Raw genomic sequence first — 23,370 nt, 5'->3', positions numbered from 1 at the left:
AGATTTCACGAGCGGATGCTCCGTCTAGATGTCTAGTCAGCATTATAAGGACCTCGACACGTGCCAGGGATATGTAACTCGCGCAGCAAGACTTCTGCATTTGAAACGTTGTGGAACCACCTGATGTGCATTTTTTTTTTGGTATAGCAGTATGCTGATGTACAGAGGAACAGTGTATAGCTGATGTGCATAATGACGGGTCTTCTCTTGCAGCTGTCGCAGTGTAAAAATTAGGTCTACCGTACCTCGATTTCGTCGAAAGCCGCAATGAGATTCAGTTAATAGCTTTTATAAGAGTGGAATCAGAGGATTTGTCATAATCTTCGAGAGAATTTTTCCGGCCACACTAAGCAACGATATGCCCCTGTAATTCTTGCAATTTAACATATCGCCTTTGTTCTTATAGAGATTGATAACTGAAGCGGCACATCTCCTTTTTCCCAGATCTTGCGAAAGAGTGTTAGTGGGAGTGTCTCCTGTAGGGCGTCCAGCTTTCGCTTCCATAAAGAAGCGTTGGGAGGACCACTGCTTTGTTAGCAGCTGTCTTGGTCTTCAGATTGAGGTCGTGAGTTTGAAACACTCTGTCCTTTAGCTTCCAGAATGCCCGTGATGCTGAATTGATACGGTTGTGTATTTCGGTGTCTAGGTTAGCCCTAGTGTTTATGAAGCTTCCCAAGTATTTGAACTGCTCGACCTGTTCTAGAGTTTCATTCTCCAGGCTGATAGCTGTTTGAAGGCTTTCTGGAGGACTTAACAGGATTTTGGTTTTGTCCACATTGAGTCTAACGCCTAAAGCTTCGTATATGTGTTTATAGGTGTCCAGCATAATCTGTAGATCCTCTGAGCTGCTAGCGATAAGTGCGCAGTCGCTGCTAAATCAAGAGACACAACAGCCGATATATAACAAATCAAAAAACTAGGGCCACTGTTGTACGTCTTGGCATCTAAGTACTCTGGCGTTGAAGTCTCCAAGGAAAATAATTTGTTCCCGTTTTGAAATTTTACTTAATGCAACAACGAGTGTTTTGTAGTAAGTTGTCAGGGGAGTTCAAAGTGGGTGCGTGTACTGCAATGATGTTCACAAACGTGTTATTCGCTGCGGGAAAGCGTGGGGTCATTATACGTTCTGAGATGCCAACTGGATTTTTGGTTAGTCTGGCGGTCAAGTCGTTTCTTATGGCAAAGCCGACGTCATGTTGTCTGATTTGGCCTTCCTCGAAGCCCTTCCACAAAAAAGTATACGCTTGTTCTACCAAGCTATCTTCGTCCGAAAGGCAATGGATGTTCGTTGCGTTATCGATTAGGGCGGTACGCCGGCCTCTCGGGTCGGTCAGCCTTGGGGTTATCTAGCAAGGTTCTGACATTCCATGCTGCAAAAGCCATGTGCTTTTAATTGGTGGTTGTAAGATAGTTCACCCCCCCGCACCTGCCCCTGAAGATCCGAATGGGTATTTTACCTTTGGATACAAATTTTGTCCTGTTCGACTGGTCCATTTTTTGTAGGAGCTGCGTTAGAAGGTGTTTGAGCTGCATTGGTAACGCTGTCAGAGCCACATTGGTTGCTGTTTCGACTAGATTATCTTGTGGCACATTTATCCTGAGACGACAAAATCTAAGACGTAATTAAGCAATGCAGAGAACCATTTGCTGCTAAAGCCAATGTTCAGCCTAGATAATTGTAGGAAACAGAGTAATACCGCTCATGTTCGGTCGCCAAAGCCTCTTTCGTAAGAACGGGGTGCATCGCAAGTAGTTGAGGTTGCCATTTGAGAGGAGAGGCTAAAAGGGCATCCTTCCCCCTTACACCCCAGATCATCATCATCTAGGCTACCTGTAATGAATTGAATACCTATGCCGATGAAATTAGCAAAACCTGTTCTAACTTTCCTGTTAACAAAATTCTGTAAGATTTGTCCGTTTTGATCTAAATTTATTCTCAATTGATGAAAAAGTAGACGAGGCAATTCATCGAATGTTTGATCTTTCTGAAGGCCCTTAAAATTATAATTTACCTGATCGAAATCATCTTTCAAGTGGGTATTGTTAATGAAGAAATAAAAATTTTGGTAATGGTCAAGAATGACTCAAAGTCTCTTCAAAGCATTCAATACTTTTTACTTCGTAGATCTAAGGGCCTGGTTCGTTTGAGTTTTAAACAGGATTATCAGCGGTATTCTGAAAAAAACAAACGTTTTTTCCTAGTTTTTTGATTTGTTATATATCGGCTGTTGTTTCTCTTGATTTAGCAGCGACTGCGCACTTATCGCTAGCAGCTCAGAGGATCTACAGATTATGCTGGACACCTATAAACACATATACGAAGCTTTAGGCGTTAGACTCAATGTGGACAAAACCAAAATCCTGTTAAGTCCTCCAGAAAGCCTTCAAACAGCTATCAGCCTGGAGAATGAAACTCTAGAACAGGTCGAGCAGTTCAAATACTTGGGAAGCTTCATAAACACTAGGGCTAACCTAGACACCGAAATACACAACCGTATCAATTCAGCATCACGGGCATTCTGGAAGCTAAAGGACAGAGTGTTTCAAACTCACGACCTCAATCTGAAGACCAAGACAGCTGCTAACAAAGCAGTGGTCCTCCCAACGCTTCTTTATGGAAGCGAAAGCTGGACGCCCTACAGGAGACACATAAAACAGCTTGAACAAACGCAACAACGTCATCTAAGACAAATAATGCACATCGGATGGTTCCACAAAGTTTCGAATGCAGAAGTTCTGCAACGCGCGTGTTGTGCAAAAATTGAGGCACAAGTAACGACTCAGATGGAGCAGCCACATTCTGAGAATGCAAAACACAAGACTCCCCTAAATAGCTCTGTATGGCTTCTTTACATCATTGAGAAGCATTCACATTTTCTGGGTCATCTTTTATAATTTTCGCAGCATTCTTAAGATATTCATGGGAGAAACAATATGCGCAAAATTTTGATTGAATCGCCTGTAATAACCCATTAATCCTTGAAATGATTTCATTTCCTTCACTGTACTTAGAATAGGGTATTCTTCTACAGCTTTTAATTTAGAAGGATTTGGAGATATTCCGTCAGGAGCTATTAAGTGTCCTAAGAATTCTACATTCTTACTCGAAATTTCGCATTTATCAAGTTTGAATTTCAGATTGAATTCTCCAATATTTTGAAAAATTTGTTTCAAATGACAAATGTGTTCTTGTATCGATTTTGAAAATATGACAACGTCGTCCATGTAAACGGAACAGAACTTATGAAGATATTCTTTGAGTACATTGTCTTCTACACTTTGAAAAAAGCTAGGACCATATAGCAACTTTCTCCTAGATTATCCAAAATTTCTTCAATTCGCAAAAGCGGATATTTATCTTCAATGGTTTTTCCATTTGAACGGCAATAATCAATGACCAAATTTTTTTTTGGCCGGAAGCGTCTTCCTTTTTGTCCACAATCCGAACTGGGGCACTGTATGGTGAAATTGATTGACGATTGATATTATCATCTAAAAGTTTCTGAATTTGTTCTTGGATATTTTTTTTCATACTATGAGGGTGTCTGAAAGATTTAACGTGGACGGGTTCTTCATCTCTTGTCCTAATTGTATGCTTAACTGTATTGCTAAAAGAGAAATCGTTTCGTTCGGAATTGTTGTTATAAAAAATATTCTTTAATTTACTACAAAGTTTAAAAACTTCACGTTTTCTTCCAGAATTAATGAGCTGGGTTTTTGAAAGTTCAAATTTTGGATTTTCAATTTGAGAAGCAGCTATTTCTGTTTCAGATATTGATTTCACGGGTATTCTCTCGAAATGTTAATCTCTATATTTTCCATTATTGATTTTGAAAGTGGAATTACGCAAATACCATCACCATCTCGCGTGAGCCATACATTCCGGGGATGAGAAATGTTTACAACTAATTTCAGGTAGTAAAACGTCACCGACGACGACGTCACTGTTTTCTGAAGGTACTGGAATTTTCACAAAATTCTTTGCTATAGTTTTATTCGGTTTGAGTTCATTAGTAGAGTACTCAAGATTGAAGGGTACTTTCATTTTCAGAATGTGTATTTGATAGTCAATTTTTGCACCTAATTTTTGCAAATCGGATGTTTCCAATAAAGCATCAAAATTTTTTTGCCAGTCGTAAATGAATATTATCGAGAATTCCTAGTTCAGAAAAAAGTTATTTCCTAATCCTGATACACAAAATTTTTCTTTTCACAAAAATTAAGAAAATTTCTCGAATGCAGGTTTTCTATTGATGACTGAATTTGTTGCACCTGAATCTATCAAAATTTTCAAATTTATTTTTTGAAAATAGATATAAGGTAGTTTCGATTTGATTTTCAAGGAATAGAAGTCTAAGTTCCTAGGTTTTCTGGAGGAGCTTGAACATTTTCATCCATTTCATAATTATTCGTATACTCTTCGGAAAAAGTAACGATATTTTCTTCAGAATACTCGGGTTCGTAAGATTCAAATTCATGATCGATTACATCATCAGGTTTCAATTGTACATTTGACCCTGGTTTAGTACCGAAAACAAGAAGTGTGAAATATTTCTGATTATTTCTTAAAGGTTGATTATTTGGAAAAACAATTTTTAGTGGATTTTGGTTGGGATTGTTATTGAAAAATCTAGTTGGATAATAGTTGTAATTTTGAGTTTGTTTGAAATGAGGTTTTTTTCTCATTGAAATCTATCCAACTGTGTAAAGTTTGTTCACCTGTTCTATCTTCGCTGTCTTTCGCAATAAATATCGAGGATATAAGCATATTATCATCTTAGTATTTCGTTTTGCCATTCACACTGCTTCAATGAACCATTTCGTATATTTTCCCAGGTCACAGCGCTACTCGCTCTTAGTGAGGGGGCTCAATTTTTGAGCAATGGATTACTATATGTCACCGAACGTTTGAGATTGGGTCCTCGAGGAGCGACATCTTTGGTAGTTCGTCTTCTCGTCACAACCCCTGGACTTAAGAAAATGACTGGTGAGTTTTGGGTTTAGCGAATATTTTCACAAAGTTATTTCATTTTCACGGCAAAGAAACCTCCCTTGAGACTTCAACAGATAAAATCCTTAGGGTGGAAAGATATAAAAAAAAGGAAGACCAATCAGGAGAAATATCACATAAATACAGCATAGCATCAAAAAAAAAAAAAAAATTAAATGAAAGAGAAGACTGCTCGATTGGTCTAACATATAAACATTTCGTTTTTAGTACAGTTTATTTCGAGCAGTTGTGGGTACCTATCTCATTGAAAAAAATTTAAATTTTAGGTAAACAATCTAGTCGTTATAATTATAGGATGCAATGATTTTATAGTGACTCCTGATGAAGAGACAAATGTAGCCTCGAAAGCTTGAGTAAACGGAACAAAGAATTTTCTTCTCTGACTACTTACCCGATACTTACTTTACCTTTTATCACCGCTTAGTCAAAAGTTATCTTATATTTTGTGAGGGTGGATACTCTTAAAACTGATGAAACGGTTTTTAACAAAGTTTATTTAAAGATCTATTTAACACACTGGTGAATTACAAAATGGCCGGTGGTCGCTTGAAACTATTAATAGTGAGAGTAGCCTTTATCTATTCGCATTCCCGACAGAACTGGCTTCTGCACCATTAATAGCACGTGTACCTAACTTAGTTGCGCTTGCGCATTAGGCTGAACATAATATTAGTTGTCAGCAGGTTGCTATATAGAAGTGGACTGGTCCCAAAGCAACTTTGGCCAGCAGTTCTTACTTCAACACCCCCTCCCAAACTGGGGACCTGACAACTAATCAACAGAAAACTGAAAGTTCCATTTAACTGACTTCGATAAACTAAGAAATATAGAATATATATAAAGTGTACAATAGTAGATAGTATTTTATTTGAATTTATATAAATCAAGCCTTAAACCTACAACAGGATTGTCAGTGGAACCATACAGAGCTGTTGCTGTGAGACAATGGAATAGGGTTCCTTATAGCGAACCAACTGTCCTTAATATTTGGTATGGTATCAATACATTGTGTCCAGGGACCGGAGACCCTTCCCACAAGTGATATTATACCATCATATCAACTGAAACTGATCAACAGATACATATGCCATAATGCATACATATCACATAGTAGATCAACATATAAATGACATGACTGATCACATACATAGTATGTTCCATCATATCGGACTAACATGATTAATTCATTACACACATGTGGTCAGAATTTTGGATTTCGCATCTATCATTTCCAGGGACCGGAGACCCTTCCAAATCAAGACACTAGTATTCGTAAGAGTATGTATCCAGGGACCGGAGACCCTTCCTACATGTCTCAAATGAACACTTCAACATGTATATTCATCAAAGTATATCTCCAGGGACCAAAGACCCTTCCAATATAACTCGAACAAATATACAACAAATTTTGAGTATTATCAGATTATGTTTCCAGGAACGAAGAACCTTTCCACAATATACAGATAAAACACTCAACAGACATATTACCAAAGTACCTAAGGGATCGAAGATCCTTCAAGATACTAAGATAAACAACAGAATTCATTATCAGAGTATGTTTGAGATCGAAGATCATTTATAACACTACTCAGATCAGGTATACATAATGACTGAAAAGAAAAGAATTAATATTACTTATGAAATGTTTGATCAAACAGAGCATGTTTCGAGTTTGTCGTTGACTTTTCTCATTTTCTTCCTATAATATTGAATCATTATGACTTATTACTTGGTTTACATCTTATGCTTGGATTGGATATTTTCATGCAAATCAAACCTCATAGAATACAAGGTGATCACGAAACTTAGTGAGCTTTGCTGCATTCAATGGTTTTGTTAGAATGTCAGCAATCTGATCATTGGTATTAATCTTCACAATATTAATTTTCTTATCTCTTACGTGTTGACGAATCAATAAATATTTACGTTCCACATACTTCAAGCGGCTTTTACTTGTGCTAGCCAGACAGTTACGTCTTGCTGCTTCATTGTCTTCATATATATTAACTGGAAATGCTCTGAGACCCACAGTCTCTTCTAATAATTGTGCTAAAAATAGAATTTCATTAGTAGCATGAGTGAGTGCAATAAATTCCGCTTCTGCTGAACTTTGTGCTATTGTTGATTGAAGTTTTGAGCACCATACAACAGGATTACCAAATGCAAAAATCACAAAGCCTGTGGTCGACTTTTGACCACACTTATCACCTGAAAAATCTGCATCACAATAACATGACAAAATTGGAGATCCTAGTGTGAATTTTAGACCTAACTGACTTGTACCTTTCAAATATCTGAAAACTCTTTTAACTAATGTCCAATGATACTGCTGTGAATTAGCTTGGAATCTAGCCAAATAACCTACGGCAAAGGATATATCAGGTCTTGTGAACATACTTAAATACAGTAGGGAACCTATAGCTTTCTTATACGGAAAATCTGCTTCATTCGTTACTTCCTGAACTTTATGATTTCCTTGAGGAACTAAAGGAGTGTCAACTGAATTTGAGTTTTCCATTCGAAATTCTTTCAACATTTCATTAACAAACTGTGTTTGATGAAGAAACAACTGATTTTCTGATCTAGTGATTTCCAAACCAAGAAATTTTGTAGGAAAGCCAAATTGTTTTACCTTAAAACGTGACTTCAACATATTCACATTTTCCTGAATAAGGTTTCTACAACTACCTGTAATTAATAGATCATCAACATATACTAAAATCAAAACGATATTACTATCTTCCTTTTTCTTATATAAACATGATTCTCGTAAATTTGATTCAAAACCAGAATCCTTCAGAAAATTATCAAGTGTCATAAACCAACATTTCGGTGCTATAGATAATCCATAAAGAGCTTTTCGTAACTTCAATATTACCTTTGATTTATCAAGATTGATTCCTTCAGGAACACTTACATATTTTGGTCGATCAATTTCACCATGAAGAAATGCTGTTTTGACATCCAACTGTTCAACATGCCAATTCCTAGAAACTTGTTTTCTTTCCACAATTTATAGCTTCAAGTTCGGACTGAATGGCAGTAATCCATTTACTACTTTCTGAACATGTCATTGCTTCCAGATATGTTTGAGGTGTTTTACTTGTCTGATAGATTTTTGTATCATATACAAAACCAAATGGATTCAAAATTGTGGCATTAACTGAAATTTGCGGCATATCAAGTCCACTGGTTTCATTGTCATCAAAATCATCTAGCTGGGATATTTTTTCATATTCTATCTCATTATTTATCTGAGAGCTAACTGAAACATTTTCAAACATATTTGTAGCACTTGTTTTATCAACAGAATTGTTGGAGCTACTCTGTACTGGACTTGTAGTTCTTACAGAATCAGAGTTTCGTTCAACTGATTTCATTTTAACAGGATTGTTTGCAACTGATACAACAGAATTGCCAGTAGGTGGCACAACAGATATGTCCGTAATGGACGCAACAGAATTGCCTACAGAGGGCGTAACAGAAACGTTCTCACTGGACTCAACAGATTCAGACGAAACTGTTAATTCATCACTTGGGACTGATAACTTTGATTCATATGACTTGTAGGTCAACTCTTCATTTATTAGAACATTACAAGATGTAATAGTCTTACAGGTTTTAGGATCATACAACAAATAGCCAGTATCGGTATATCCTATTAAATACATTGTGCTGGATCTTGCATTCAACTTTTTACCTTTTGGAACATTTTCATTTCTAACTTCTACTTGTGAACCGAAAATTCTTATATTTTGCAGATCGGCTTGTTTTCCATAGAGTTTTTCATATGGAGTCAAAAAGTCTAATGATGAATGAGGCGTACGATTGTATAGATAGCAAGCAGTCGAAAATGCAAAACCCCAGAAAGTATTTGGAAAGCCTGATTCAAATAACAAGGCTCTAGCCCTTTCTTGGAGTGTTCTATTGAACCTTTCAGCAGTTCCATTATGCTCATGTTGATAAGGTTCTGCTAACTGAATTTGAATACCAAACTGATCGAGAACTTGTTGACAAGATTCGCTGATGAACTCTGTTCCATTATCACAACGTAATTTTCTGAATTGACCAGGACTAGGAAATGATGACTGAAGATAGTTCAAAGCAGACTTCAAAAACTTGAAAGTTTCAGACTTTTGTTTCATTAGGAATATTTGTGTATATCTTGAATAATCATCTAGAACAATTAAAATATACTTTTTCTTAGTGTAATGTGTTGGCGGATTGACAGTTAATAGATCTGAATGAAGAATTTCACAAGCTGTAGTGGCTCGATCTCTTTCTTTTGAACATGTTTTTCTGGTCATTTTTGCTTTAGAACAAATTGTACAATTACCAGTACTGAGATTATACGTGAGTTCTTTAACTCCTTGAACAACATTAGGTAACTTTCCTAAGTAAGAAGATGATATATGACCCATTCTACGATGCCACATACTACCTTTCTGAGCCAACATTTTTAACTGATTACGAGTAAATCTTTTACGTAATTTTCGTGTTTCTCTTCTACTATTATTGACTTTCTTATTGGGTTTGATAACTGAGGGTTTCATTTTAAAACTAGAATTATCTTTCGAACTTAACTGTTTATTTGTTCTTTCTACTTTATTAACATTAATTTTGTTGATACTACTTGTATCACCAGGATTGACTCTTGCTGAAATTCGATAAACGCCATCCGATACAAAGAGCAGGGAGATCTTTCTTCTTAATTTTCTAGATAAAATAAATCCATTATTAGCATTTAGCACAAGACTTGTCCCAAACTGAATATTAAATGCACGGACACTGAGAATATTATCCCTTACTTCGGGGACATACTGAACATTAGCTAGATGTACAATGTGCGAACTTTTTCCAAACTGTACTAATAATGGAAGAGTTCCCTGACCCATTGACATAGTGCTTTCAGTTTCCGATGCCAAAACAACAGATATCGGCTCTTTATAAGCCTGATAGTTCAACAAAATATTCTGTACATTCACTACATGGTGAGATGCACCAGAATCAACTAGAAATGTTGCAAACATACTGAAATTATTCAAATCGAACAATGACTTACTAGATTTTTGATCTTTCAGTTTCCTACAGTCCTTCTTTTCGTGTCCCTTCTTATGGCAATAAAAGCAGAATCTCTCTGTGTTCACACAAGTGTTTGACTTGTGGAACATCAAACCACATTTTCTGCAACTTGCATCACGCTTTTCAGCTGGTGTCATTTTCTTGATTTTCTCCAACTGATCCAGTGTGTAAGGACTCTTTTCTGCCCTTTTCTCTTTAAAATAAGGAGACCTCTTTGCTGGATATTTCTCTTTCTTTGAACCATCCCTGTTTGTTTGATCAGACCTATTCTCTAAACAAAAATCACAACAATTATTATCATCTCTCTTACCACATTTGATGCAGAGCACTGAAACTGAATTAGGATTAGCAAAAGTACATTCTCCAATGGGATCGTCAATACAAAAAGAGCATACAGTATACACTTCATTGATCTCAGTATTGAGATTCTCACCCGTAATACCAAAACACTCGGAACAAATATCCAAACTATCATTTGATTCATTCTTATACATACTGTTTTCTGCTTTCTTAAAATATTGGCTATTCGCCACCTCCAGAAAGGCATTCTTTACGAACTCGTACGTCCTCGTTTCCTCTGGTAGTGTAGCCATTGTGGTGAAAAACGCCAAGAAATCATTAGCATCCTTGATTTTGTGTAGAAAATATCCCACTATGATCTTCGGGTCCAACGGAAAGCCCAGTTCCTTGAATTCTTGAACTCCTTTTTCGAATTGTGAGACGAAGTTCACCGGGTTCATCTTCGGGTAAAATGTGATTTTTCTAAAATTGTCCAAAACTTCCACCATTTTTTGGACATCATTTTTGCCGAACATTTGAATCAGTTTTTTGAAGGCTTCAGCTGCCGATTCTTCGCTTTCTATTACAGCTCTGGGAGCGTGCTGCAACGATGCTTTTAAGTATTGTAGCACTTGAGCGTTGTACATGTTTTTCTCATCTACGCTCATGCTACATTCTGGTCCACCCATATTGTGAAGTAGAAATTGCGATCTTCCTAGGGCCCTAATGTCACGCTCGACTCTTTGCTTCCATGAGCGGAAATTGGAATGACCCCTCAGCTTGTCGCTGTTCTCAAATTGAGGTATTATGAAGGTGGGTATATTGACCTTCTCCACAGATGGTTCCGTTATTGTGCTTCCTGATGAGGTTGCCGGAGGATTCAAGTTGTTTATTTGCTCTGCCAACATCTTCACGAAATTGGTGTTCGTGAGCATTGCAAAAATATTTTCTGGTACTCCCATCGTTGACCTTTCGCTTGCATCGGATTGGTCCATCTCGATCATCTCTTCTTGATTGAACATGCTTGTTGTTGAACACGTGGTCGTCTAGTCTTCTGTTTAACACGTGGTCTTCTAGTCTTCTGTTTAACACGTGGTCTTCTGTTTGTTAATTAATACGCACGCACATACACACAAGCTCTGCTACCATGTGAGGGTGGATACTCTTAAAACTGATGAAACGGTTTTTAACAAAGTTTATTTAAAGATCTATTTAACACACTGGTGAATTACAAAATGGCCGGTGGTCGCTTGAAACTATTAATAGTGAGAGTAGCCTTTATCTATTCGCATTCCCGACAAAACTGGCTTCTGCACCATTAATAGCACGTGTACCTAACTTAGTTGCGCTTGCGCATTAGGCTGAACATAATATTAGTTGTCAGCAGGTTGCTATATAGAAGTGGACTGGTCCCAAAGCAACTTTGGCCAGCAGTTCTTACTTCAACATATTTCAATTACGATGGGATGCAATGTAAATAGGTTCGTTACAAATAAATGATTTGTTCCATTAGTAATAGGACATATTGGACATATTGGAGGACGATTAAAAAACTTGCAAAGTACTCAACGCACCAACATTCAAATCCGATTCAAGTCGATGGTGAAACTCTTACTAAGGAAAAAGACATTTCTGACGCTTTCGCAAAACATTTCGAAAAGTTGTTTAGAAGAGCTACAAACAAAGAATTCGACGAGGAGCATAGGAAACAGATAGAGAATTGGTATGAGAATGAACTACCTCACATTTCGTTAGAGGACACATTTGAGCCCATATCCGAGGAAGAATATTATACGGCGCTCAACCATGGAAAGAACACAAATCCGGGCTACGACAATATTACAAGAAAAACTTTGAGAAAATTAGATCCGTCAATTCACAATGTTATAATCAAAATCTATAACTACTGCCTCTCGCACGCTTTCTTTCAGGCAGACCATTCCAACATAGAGAACTACAGACCTATCACATTTCTACCTACATTGGAAAAAAACTCTGAAAAAATATTAGGAGAAAGAATACGTAAGGAGATAGGGAAACATATACCACCATACCAATTCGGTTTCAGGAAGAAGACATCGACTATCCCCCCTTTAGTAATACTCACTTCCAACATTCAATGCAATAAAAAGATGTGAAACAAAACAGCTGCTATATTTATGGACATCCAAAAAGCCTTCGACAGCGTCTGGCACGCTGGTATAATCTCCGAGCTTTTCCACCTAAAATGCCCCGTTTATTTGACCAAAATTATCAACAATTTTCTGCTGAACAGAAAATTACAGGTACGGGTTAAAAAAGAAGCTTCAGAAGAATTTACACCAGCACAAGGTCTACCACAAGGATCGCCGATCTCTCCTCTGCTTCACAATTTGTTCTGCTGCGACATGTACAGACAATACAATGACTGGGACCAAAACATCAGCAAGCATGCATACATCCTACAATTTTCCGATGACACAACCTTAATATCCCACCACAAAACATTGGAAGGATGTATGAAAGAACTACAGAAGTTAGTAGATGTTACTGTGGCATGGATGAGACGATGGAGAATACAACCCAACCCTGCGAAATCAAAACTCATCATCTTCAACCACAAAATCAACCCAAGCTCTCCCAACATAAAACTTGGAAATGACACAATTACTCCAACAAATTCATGTAAATACCTGGGCATAAAGATCGATAGCAAGATGAATTTCAAAGCACACTTAAAAACCCAAAAGAAAATAGCAACCACACGTGCCGGGCACTTCAGGTCTCTAACATATAAAAACCAAGGAATCAGCAGTAAAACGGCAACTATGATCTTCAAGATGATATGCAGACCTTTATTGGATTATGAGCATACGATATTCTCAAATTCACCAAAAACAGTTTTGGATATTGTAGGAGTAGCAGAAAAAACTTGCTTACGAAAAATTACAAAACTAGGATATCCCAATAACACACTCCACAACCCACCCAATGAACTTTTATACCAGATAACAGAAGTAGAACCAATACTGGAAAGAATGCAAAGACTCGACAAAAAATTCATCGCTAACCAACACAATCGGTCCTTTTCTGTTTGCGTATGGCTGTTATGGTCATATTGCTATCTTCCTAATTTATAACAATATAGCTATGGTAGCAAACTGAAATAACAAGATCTTCTAAAAATTGACAGATCATATTGCTCGAAATGAATGATTAGAATACCAGTTTTTCAAACTTTTCTGTGATAGCAATATCTTTTCTATAACCATATTACTATTTCCAAACAGAATCGAGCTGATTGAACGAATTCATTAAAAGGTGTGAACCATAAAATGTGGAAGAAATTTTTTATTTTTGTAAGAGGGACAGGGGTGTGATTCTTTAAGGGATGAATTTGCTTGACATTTATTTTTGTACCTTTTTATGTCCTATGAATTGAATAAAGGTAATTGTTATCGATATTGTTATTGTTATCGATATTGTTATTGTTATCGATATTGATAAAACATTTCCCATTTTTGAATTTTCTTTTCGTGCATGAAGCTGGAAGTTTGGATATAAGTAGCACACAGCGTATAATGCTCTTTTACTTTACTTCACTACGTTTCCGAATATTTAATTATTTTTAAACTTCCCGATAATTTGCAATTCCTTCAATGTCATATGATTGAAATATCAATATGAAAAAATATAAAATGAAGGCAATCAAAAACTTATCACTAAGAGAGAGAGAGAGAGAGTGAGAGAGAGAAATTAAATTTATAGATTTGACAATCAAACGACTATCCACCGGAGTCTTCCAGCCAGTTAAATACAGTATTGTTGCACATGAAGCTTATTGTAAACTATTGGGAGCTAATGATTATTTTCATAGTAATGATTTCAGATGTTTTAAAAGTAGCAAAGCTGGTAACTTTGCATTTGCTGCAAACTCTCTATTGTAGTGGTGTATCAATGGTTCGATTATGTTGACATTCAGCTCGATTCTGTTTGGAAATAGTAATATGGTTATAGAAAAGATATTGCTATCACAGAAAAGTTTGAAAAACTGGTATTCTAATCATTCATTTCGACCAATATGATCTGTCAATTTTTTAAAGATCTTGTTATTTCAGTTTGCTACCATAGCCATATTGTTATAAATTAGGAAGATAGCACTATGACCATAACAGCCATACGCAAACAGAATAGGCCCGAATTTCTGTAAATGAATGTAAATCGTCAAGTCTGGGGTACTTTCCAGTCGCTACCTGGTCAGTTTGGAGACATTTGTCAACTTTGGGGTCGGCCCTCAAACTTTTCTACTGGGAGTTGGTTAGTTTGGAGACCTGACCCCAAACTTTTTCAGAAATTGTTCAGATGGTTAGTTTGGGGACGTGACTTCAGACTTCTTTAAAAAATGTATATAAAATGAATTTTCGATAATAAATTCGTTCCGAGACAAGTGCAAGCATCTCTCCTGAGCGTATTGTTACCGTATTCTTTCGAATTATTTTACAAAGTGAATCTGTTGAAAAATTTTGAACAGTTAACGACCAAATTGAAAGAGTTTTCGAAATATTTTTATACCCAAACTGTTCATAAAATAACTAAAGACAAGTTCAAACCTCACAACTTACACAACAGAAAAAGTTATAAGTAAAGTTCAATGACCAATAGTGATTTAATGATCAATAATAATGTACGAAATCAGATTGATAGGGTTCGTGAGAAATTTATCCTATATCCACTTCAAGAAATTCATATTATGATGGTTTACATGGTTAACTTGATATTACCATAACAAAAATTTTTTTTCTGAACATTTTGCTGATTCGTCAGTTATCGACAATTGAGGGTGAAATATACTAGAATCAGGGTACATGATACATCTAATTACTATCTGAAATATGTAGATGTTTCATTGTTCTCTCATTGCCAGGCAACAATTGTTCCAACTGATTTGCTCCTGACGAATTGGTGCAGAATTTACCAGAGGTATTTCCATCATTTAATAAATGAAATCCCCAAACTGGCCGAAACGAAAAACGTCCTCAAACTTTACGATTCACACACATATAAATTTGTAGACCAAGATTCAAGGTTTCCACAATGAATTAATTGAATATAATGAATACTTTCACCATATTCAGCAACATATTTCATAATATATTGAAAAACACAAATATATTTCGAATAATTATAGTCATAACACGACGTAAAGATTAACATGACGGCCTCATTGTGAATGCTCTTATTCTCCAGAAATAAAACCTGTTTCTGACTGAAATATTTTTGTCTCAAACTGGCCATACCATAACGAAAAACGTCCTCAAATATTACGATTTAAAACATGTAAAGAAAATATTGCATGTTTCAGCGTTTCTCTGGTATAATTTGTCCTGTTACGTGATCTGAGAGTTTTTATGTTTGAGGTTCGCGTTTTTTGTCATAATTGTGAAGATCAATTTCAATTCATAGAATTCCGTTATCGATCTAAGAAATCTGGATTGAAGGCTGAAAATGTTGTTTCTTTGATATTTGACGGCTATATCGACAATAGGTACTGCTTTGTATTTTTGTAAATTAAAGTTTGATATTCAGCAGAGAAACGCATTTGAGAGTTTAATTCATCCTCACTCAATAGAAACTCATTTTAAACATATACATTTGGAGTCCATGATTATAGGGCCCAAACACTCAATTAATTAAATGAATTTTCAAGATGAGAATAAGGTTCTGTAAATTCGGTATCTTATTCTTCAGATGATTTTATGATACAAAGATACGATGGACTATGGGTTTCTTGCGCATTGTTCCTGAAATACAGGCTGTTGAAATTCAAAACAAAAATTGGTATTTCGGAAATATTTTCAATACACTGTTTTCATTTGAGTTTTGGTAGGTTATGAGTACGCATTAAAACACATTTTTTCAAATTTCAAACTATTCCTCATATTCCCCAGAGGCGTCCGTACAGACTTCTTTCCGAATAAATTTGGTAAAAAATGGTACGACAATGCTTTTTTTCAAATTTGAAATTATTTACGTAATTATCCAATAATCCACAGTCAGAATAGTTTCTTGAGTTTTTCACCTGAAATAAATACTTTCTGAGATAAAAATAAAAGCAATTTCATCAGATAGCTACGAAATTCTGCAATTACTTATCTCATGTACTCCGACATTGGAGATAACTTCTGATTTTACAATTTTTTGTATTTGAACACCCTGTATCACAGAAACAATATCCATAGCGTCTTTGTAGCATAAAATCATCTGAGGAATAGGATCCCGAATTCACGGAACCTTATTTTGAAGCACCCTGTATATTTCATTGAACTCATTAGTTCAATGATATATATTAATTAGGCCTCATCGTAAAAAAAATTTCTTTTTCTTCAAAAATAAACTTCATGTCTTACGTCCAGAAATAAAATTCATTTGTGAAATGTATTCTACCCGAAAATGGTTCATTTATAGTATATACTTGAGTCTAAAATTTTCCTTCTGTTGTAGACCTTTGACAAGATTTGTCATTCGCCGAAGGTGTCCCCAAAAATATAGAGCAATCACTTCCCTACTGTATAACCAGTCATTGAATTATAAAATTCATTTCTGAAAAATCTGAACGATTTATAAGTTTTCAATCACTTTTCATGGATTAGTTATGAAAAATATTAAAAACAGTTCCTTTCAGGAATTTTGACTTCATTTGATATACACTTCCAGTACTATCGAAAGACTCAAGTCGACACAAATATTTCGGAAAAGAAGGTGAATCTTTTTAACCTCTCTGTATAAAATACGAAAAGATTCAATGTATCTAAGTATACAGGGTAATTTCTGACCAATGACCCATCGGGCAGGTGGTAATAGGGAATCATTTGAGGAGTCAGAAATGGGCACTCAAAGATCCAATTTCTGAGATACTTGGTGTTTTCTGACCATCACAGTATATTCAAACCTCTAAAATTTCCAAACTATTGAATATTTTTGTCTTTAAAGACCGTTTACAACAGTCGAAAATTCTCTAGATAATTACTGGTGAATTCATGCTCCGTGAATTCTCTACAGTTACATACGTACTTTCAGTAGAATTCACTGTTCAGTTGCATACTTTCTGCAATTTTCTTGCCAAAATTCTCTAAAGAAGGACCATACTCTATTATAAACATTTTACGCCCATGTATCAAAACATAACTCTGTACGCGAAGACTTTTTTTCTGTCAGTTTCGTGAAGACAAGAAAAAATGCTACAGAAAGCAATGATGAATTCGAAACTAACATATTCGTGAAGACGAGAAGAAATGATTCGGCAACAATGAATTCAATTAGCACATTTTTTTTAATTGATTAGACACACGTTTCGGAAAATTCATTCATAGACGAACAATTCATATTTGAATTGAACTTTTAACGAACACATAGGAAATATGATAACTTATTTATGAAATTTCATCAGTAAGCTGCTTTGAACGACCATGCATTTTTCATCTTTTTTTTATACTTATAAAACTGATTTTCGTAACATTCGAGGGTTATACCGAAGATCAGCACATACTTCATCAAATCTCTGAAATAATTCAGCTCTAGTATTGATATTTTTCGGATAGATAAATTTTTTCTAATGACCCTATAAAAATAATCCAGAGGGATAAAATCAGGAGATGGTGCTGGCCTTCTTCTAGGACTTCCCCCACTTATCTACCGATTTGGATACTCTGAATGATGGGAAATAATTCTTTCAGAAATATTTTTTCTCCTTTTCCGAATATGTTGATGATAAAACTGTGAATCATACGAAGTGGTGTTTTTGATATCTGATCATCAAAACTAGGACACAAAAGCAGTCTTTAATATCGAAATAATTTTTTAACACCTGCTTCGAAAACATGGTTTTAAATATTATTGAAATCAGTCGATTATTTCGAGATTTGTAAAAAAAATCGAGATATTTTGTTTTTCAGATGGCTCTACTATAAACAGAAAATTTGTGCTATTCAGATTTATCATTGATTTCCATAGCATTTTTTCATGTCTACGAAATTGATAATTGAAATTTTTTGACTCATATACAAAGGAATGTTTTACTACTAGACTGTAAAAAGTTCATGATCTTGTACGGTCCTGTTTTTTTTATTGATTTCTGCTTTTGATTGTCTCAAAAATAAAATTTTACCAAATATCAAAATCAGCAGTTTCGAAACTGTCGGGGTTTCAATATAATGATTTTCAGGAAACACCCAGTATCTAAGAAACTAGTAGGCATAAAATATGATTGAGTGTCCATTCCTTACTCCTCATATTGTCCTCTATTATCCCCTTTCAACGGGTCATTGGTCAGAAATCACCCTGTATATACCCACCGAAGTTTTGCGTCTATAGGAATATCAAAAGTACGAAATATTCCTTTCTTGCTATTGAGTTTCAAAGTCTCATTTGAGTTTCATATCATTGTTATAGAAGATTTCCTGCTCAATATTAGGATATTTTGAATAGGTAAAAGTTAGCGAATTTCGTCATCAGGGAATTCCTACGGCTGTTGCTATGTGGATATATTTCATTCGTTAATTTCTTAGACAGCAGCGACCGGGGAAGAATATTCTAGAATTTTCGGGAGTTGATGAGCTTGTATATCCGAAATTTGTTCAGTTCGGGGTCAGTTCATGAAAAGGGGGAAATACTTTGTCTGTATTCAGTTAAGTACGGAAATTCTGATTTCAGAAGTTTTCTCTCACAACTCTTCTACATCCTTTCCGCAATCTGGTAATACATATTGAGTCAATAATTGTCATCAAAAACTCCTGATCGCTTTAGATGGATGGATATCGCACCATATGGATTGGATTTATATTCAAATCGTTTGGAACACGTAATTAATGAAAAAAATGGCTAATTCGGCTGAGATCTTCACGTAGCAACACTTTTCTAACCGGTGGAGGAGAAGTAGAAAATTTCAATGATTCTGTCAGTTAAAATATATCGTTGTTAATGTTATATACGTATGCCCCTCGTGAAGTTTGGAACCTTTATGCTTTATGTTATAGTATGATGATCATGAGGACAATATTATCTTCAGAATAGGTATCTCAACAATAGAACTGGTGGATTCAATGAGTTTTATTGAATTATGTCCATATAATTATTTTTTTTTATTGAATTTATAGGGATTTACAATCTACTTTCAAAAGTATTAAGTAAATGTGTTGTATGTAGAGACTAAGAGATAGTATTGAACATCAATTCATAGTTAAGATTATCCAGTTAGGTTAGGTCAGGTTCTTTTCAACCTCCGTGAGTTGAACGGATCTTCTGTCAGTTGGTCGATCAGTTAGTTGGCATGTCCTTCTAGCTTCTTATGATATTTTCCCGAGTATTTTTCTATTTCTGTGACATATGGGACTCTTAAATCCTCATGGATGGTGTGGTTAGAGATATACCAAGGGGCATCAACCACTGAACGTAGTATTTTAGATTGGAGTCTTTGGATGATTTTAATATTTGATGGTTTTAACGCAACCCCAGAATTGGATGCCGTACGTCCATATTGGCTTGATGATTGCCTTGTAAATGAGTAATTTATTTCGAAGGTTCAATTTGGACTTCCTGCCTATAAGCAGTTGAATATAAAAAATTTATATCTAACGTCCATGATCTTCACATTAGATATTTATACTCATGAAAATCGTGAAGTTTGGAACCTTTTTGTTATGGTATGGTAAGTTTGGGCTCAGTAATATTCCAAGTGTTCCTCAACGATGAAAAAAGAGGTTACAACGAATTTTATCGACTCATTTGATATATTCCGTCCAACATGAATTAATTTATATCGGGAGGCAGTAGCGGCCCTTCAATCTTCCTATATTTATAACATATTCATACCTACTTATGAGAATCGTAATGTTTTGAAAACTTTTTGTTATGGTAACAATAAAAATATTGTTACCTGAAAAAATACAGTATTTTAACAACAGAACGATTGGCTGCAGTAAATTTTATTAAATAATTCGTTATTTCAGTTTCCCATAATTAGCCCGACTGAAGGTCGGAACTTTTTGGAAATTATTAGGTATCGCAGCGGGAAGCTCTATCGAGAACCCGGTTTATTTGCTTTCGTTTTGCTGCAGTTTTCGATTACTACTGAAGGATGAAAAATATTAATCAATCAGCATCGAATTGATATTATTATTAGAAATTTTTTATTATTAGTGTTCATGATTTGACATATTGATACTGTGATTTCATTGTTCGATTCATGGTTTTCAATATACTTGACAGGTCAGTTTCTAAGTATGAACTATATTGAAATTTGAAGAAACGATATAACTTCTTAACTTGAATAGATTATTGTGGACTCATTGTGTGTGGATATTATAGATGTTGGTTTCTTTCCCTTTCAATCTTTTTTATAGATGCAGCATTTGTACTATGGACTTCTTTCAGCAATGAACTACTGAAATATTCATTCAACTTGTTGCATATAATAACCAGTTTGTCGGTTCGAATATTCAAATTCTCACGAATTGAAATGATCTTAATCAATATTTCTGCCATAGATTTCAGTCATAGTAGATAGATGAGTTGAAGTGCTGTAATCCGGTGGCAAGCATGCTATCCGGGATTTACTGTTCTTTACTCGGTAGATAAGATACGCCCACTGACCAACTATCATCTTGTATTTTGAGTAATTCGGCGAAATGAAATATCATGTGATATTTCGAATATTCTGCGTCTAAACTTTTTGATACTTTATATAATTTTCACAGATTCATTGATTCCATTAGAAAATTCTCTTAAAAATATGTTCTGTTATTTTTTTTCAGTAATAATTGAAACGACTATTTCATATCGTTCTTGGTTCAAATCAGTTCAAAGAAAATTCATAACATACATCATTTATACTCATGAAAATAGTAAAGTTTGGAACCTTTTTGTTATGGTATGGTAAGTTTGGGGTCAGTAATATTCCAAGTGTTCCTCAACGATGGAAAAAAAGGTTACAACGAATTTTATCGACTCATTTGATATATTCCGTGTAACATGAATTGATTTATATCGGGTGGCAGTGGCGGCCCTTCGATCTTCCTATATTTATAACATATTCATACCTACTTATGAAAATCGTGATGTTTTGAAAACTTTTTGTTATGGTAACAATAAAAATATTGTTACCTGTGAAAATACAGTATTTCAACAACATAACGATTGTCTGCAGTAAATTTTATTGAATAATTTGATATTTCAATTTCCCATAATTAGCCCGACGGGAGGTTTTCTTGACAGGAACTTTTTAGAAATTATTAGGAATCGCAGCGGGAAGCTCTATCGAGAACCCGGTTTATTTGCTTCCGTTTTGCCGCAGTCTTCTATTTCTACTGAAGGATGAAAAATACCAATCAATCAGCATCAAATTGATATTACTATTAGAAGTTTTCTTTTATTAGTGTTTATGATTTGACTTATTGATACTGTGATTTCATTGTTCAATTCATGTTTTTCAATTTACTTGACAGGTCAGTTTGTAAGTTTGAGTTATATTGTAATTTGAAGAAACGATATAACTTCTTAACTTGAATAGATTATTGTGAATTCATTGTATGTTGATATTACAGATGTTGGTTTCCTTCTCTTTCAATCTATTTTTATAGATGCAGCATTTGTAATATGGACTTTTTTCAGCTATGAACTACTGAAATATTCATTTAACTTGCTGCATATAATTACCAGTTTGTCGGTTCGAATATTCAAATTCTCACGAATTGAAATGATCTTAATCAATATTTCTGCCATAGATTTCAGTCATAGTAGATAGATAAGTTGAAGTGCTGTAATCCTGTGGCAAGCATGCTATCCGGGATTTACTGTTCTTTACTCAGTAGGTACGCCCACTGACCAACTATCATCTTGTATTTTGAGTAATTCGGTGAAATGAAATATCATGTGATATTTTGAATATTCTGCGTCTAAACTTTTTGATGCTTTATATAATTTTCACAGATTCATTGATTCCATTAGAAACTTCTCTGAAAATATGTTCAGTTATTTTTTTTTTCAGTAATAATTGAAATGACTATTCCATATCATTCTTGGATTAAATCAGTTCAATGAAAATTCATAACATACATTCAACCTGTATATATGCAATAGCCATACAATCAGACTCAATAGAGTCTGTTTATTACTCACCTGAGTGTTTTCAGACACGAAAAAAATCTATGAAATTTCCATTTGAATAAATTGAACACATATAATTACACGAGTGAATTGAACACTTTGTGCAAACGGACCGTGAAGATCCTGAAATAATGAATCAACAGAATTTAAGCAAATATTGAAAACAAACGTATTCAATAACGATTGATTTTTCATTTTTTTTTGATTTTTCTGACTCCAATCACGGAATAACACATATGTATACCACAATATCAGAAAAAAAATTAAATATAAGGATGACCCCAAACTTGAAAAAAAAGTTTTTTTCTGGTTTTCTCCGGTCCAATAGGTCATATGTACGAATGTATAGTAATGTATACAAAAAAAATGTTACCTTAAAAATGTCCCCAAACTTGACAATTTACATACCTATATATATATTAACGTAGGGTGATACTTGTATCATCAGGGAGAGACGTCCCCGCGTACCCGAGTCGCCAATGTGTGAGTTAGCAACCCACACATTGAGATGGATGAATCGCTCTCATAAACTCAGATGAAGCTTCGGAACACGCCCCCAGTGATGGGACTGCACTTGGGGAAGATTGGATCAGCCCTTAGCGGATGAACGTGAAGCAAGTGGCACCTCCCGCGAAACGGAACCACAAGGCCTGGCAACCCTAACGGCGACAACCAGAGTGAAGGCTTTGGTGCTAAACAACAAGGAGACCCTGCACTTACTCGTAGAAGGGGAAGGCAGCATTGGTCAAGCAAAATGAACCTATTTCTCATGAATGCTTACTTCCAAGTTACTGAGGGAGTGAATAAAAGAGACACATACAGAGACAGACTTCAGGAACAGTGGAGAGAAAAGTATCCTC

The 23,370-nt window shown here is 35.2% G+C and overlaps 1 protein-coding gene across 2 annotated transcripts in view; it reads left to right on the top strand.

The window, feature by feature from the left end:
* The window catches only part of LOC123318930 (C3 and PZP-like alpha-2-macroglobulin domain-containing protein 8), a 1,198,665-nt gene that overhangs the window by 808,883 nt on the left and 366,412 nt on the right, over positions 1-23,370 (top strand). For both annotated transcript variants that reach the window (XM_044905716.1, XM_044905717.1), the window contains one exon: positions 4,837-4,987. In XM_044905716.1, the coding sequence (XP_044761651.1) occupies positions 4,837-4,987 (151 nt within the window). The remainder of the gene's footprint in view (positions 1-4,836; positions 4,988-23,370) is intronic.

The sequence above is a fragment of the Coccinella septempunctata genome, chromosome 8, assembly GCF_907165205.1.
Source record: "Coccinella septempunctata chromosome 8, icCocSept1.1, whole genome shotgun sequence".
NCBI classification, from domain to species: domain Eukaryota; kingdom Metazoa; phylum Arthropoda; class Insecta; order Coleoptera; family Coccinellidae; genus Coccinella; species Coccinella septempunctata.
The sequence above is the reverse complement of the archived record's forward strand: the minus strand, read 5'-3'. Positions and strand labels throughout refer to the sequence as shown.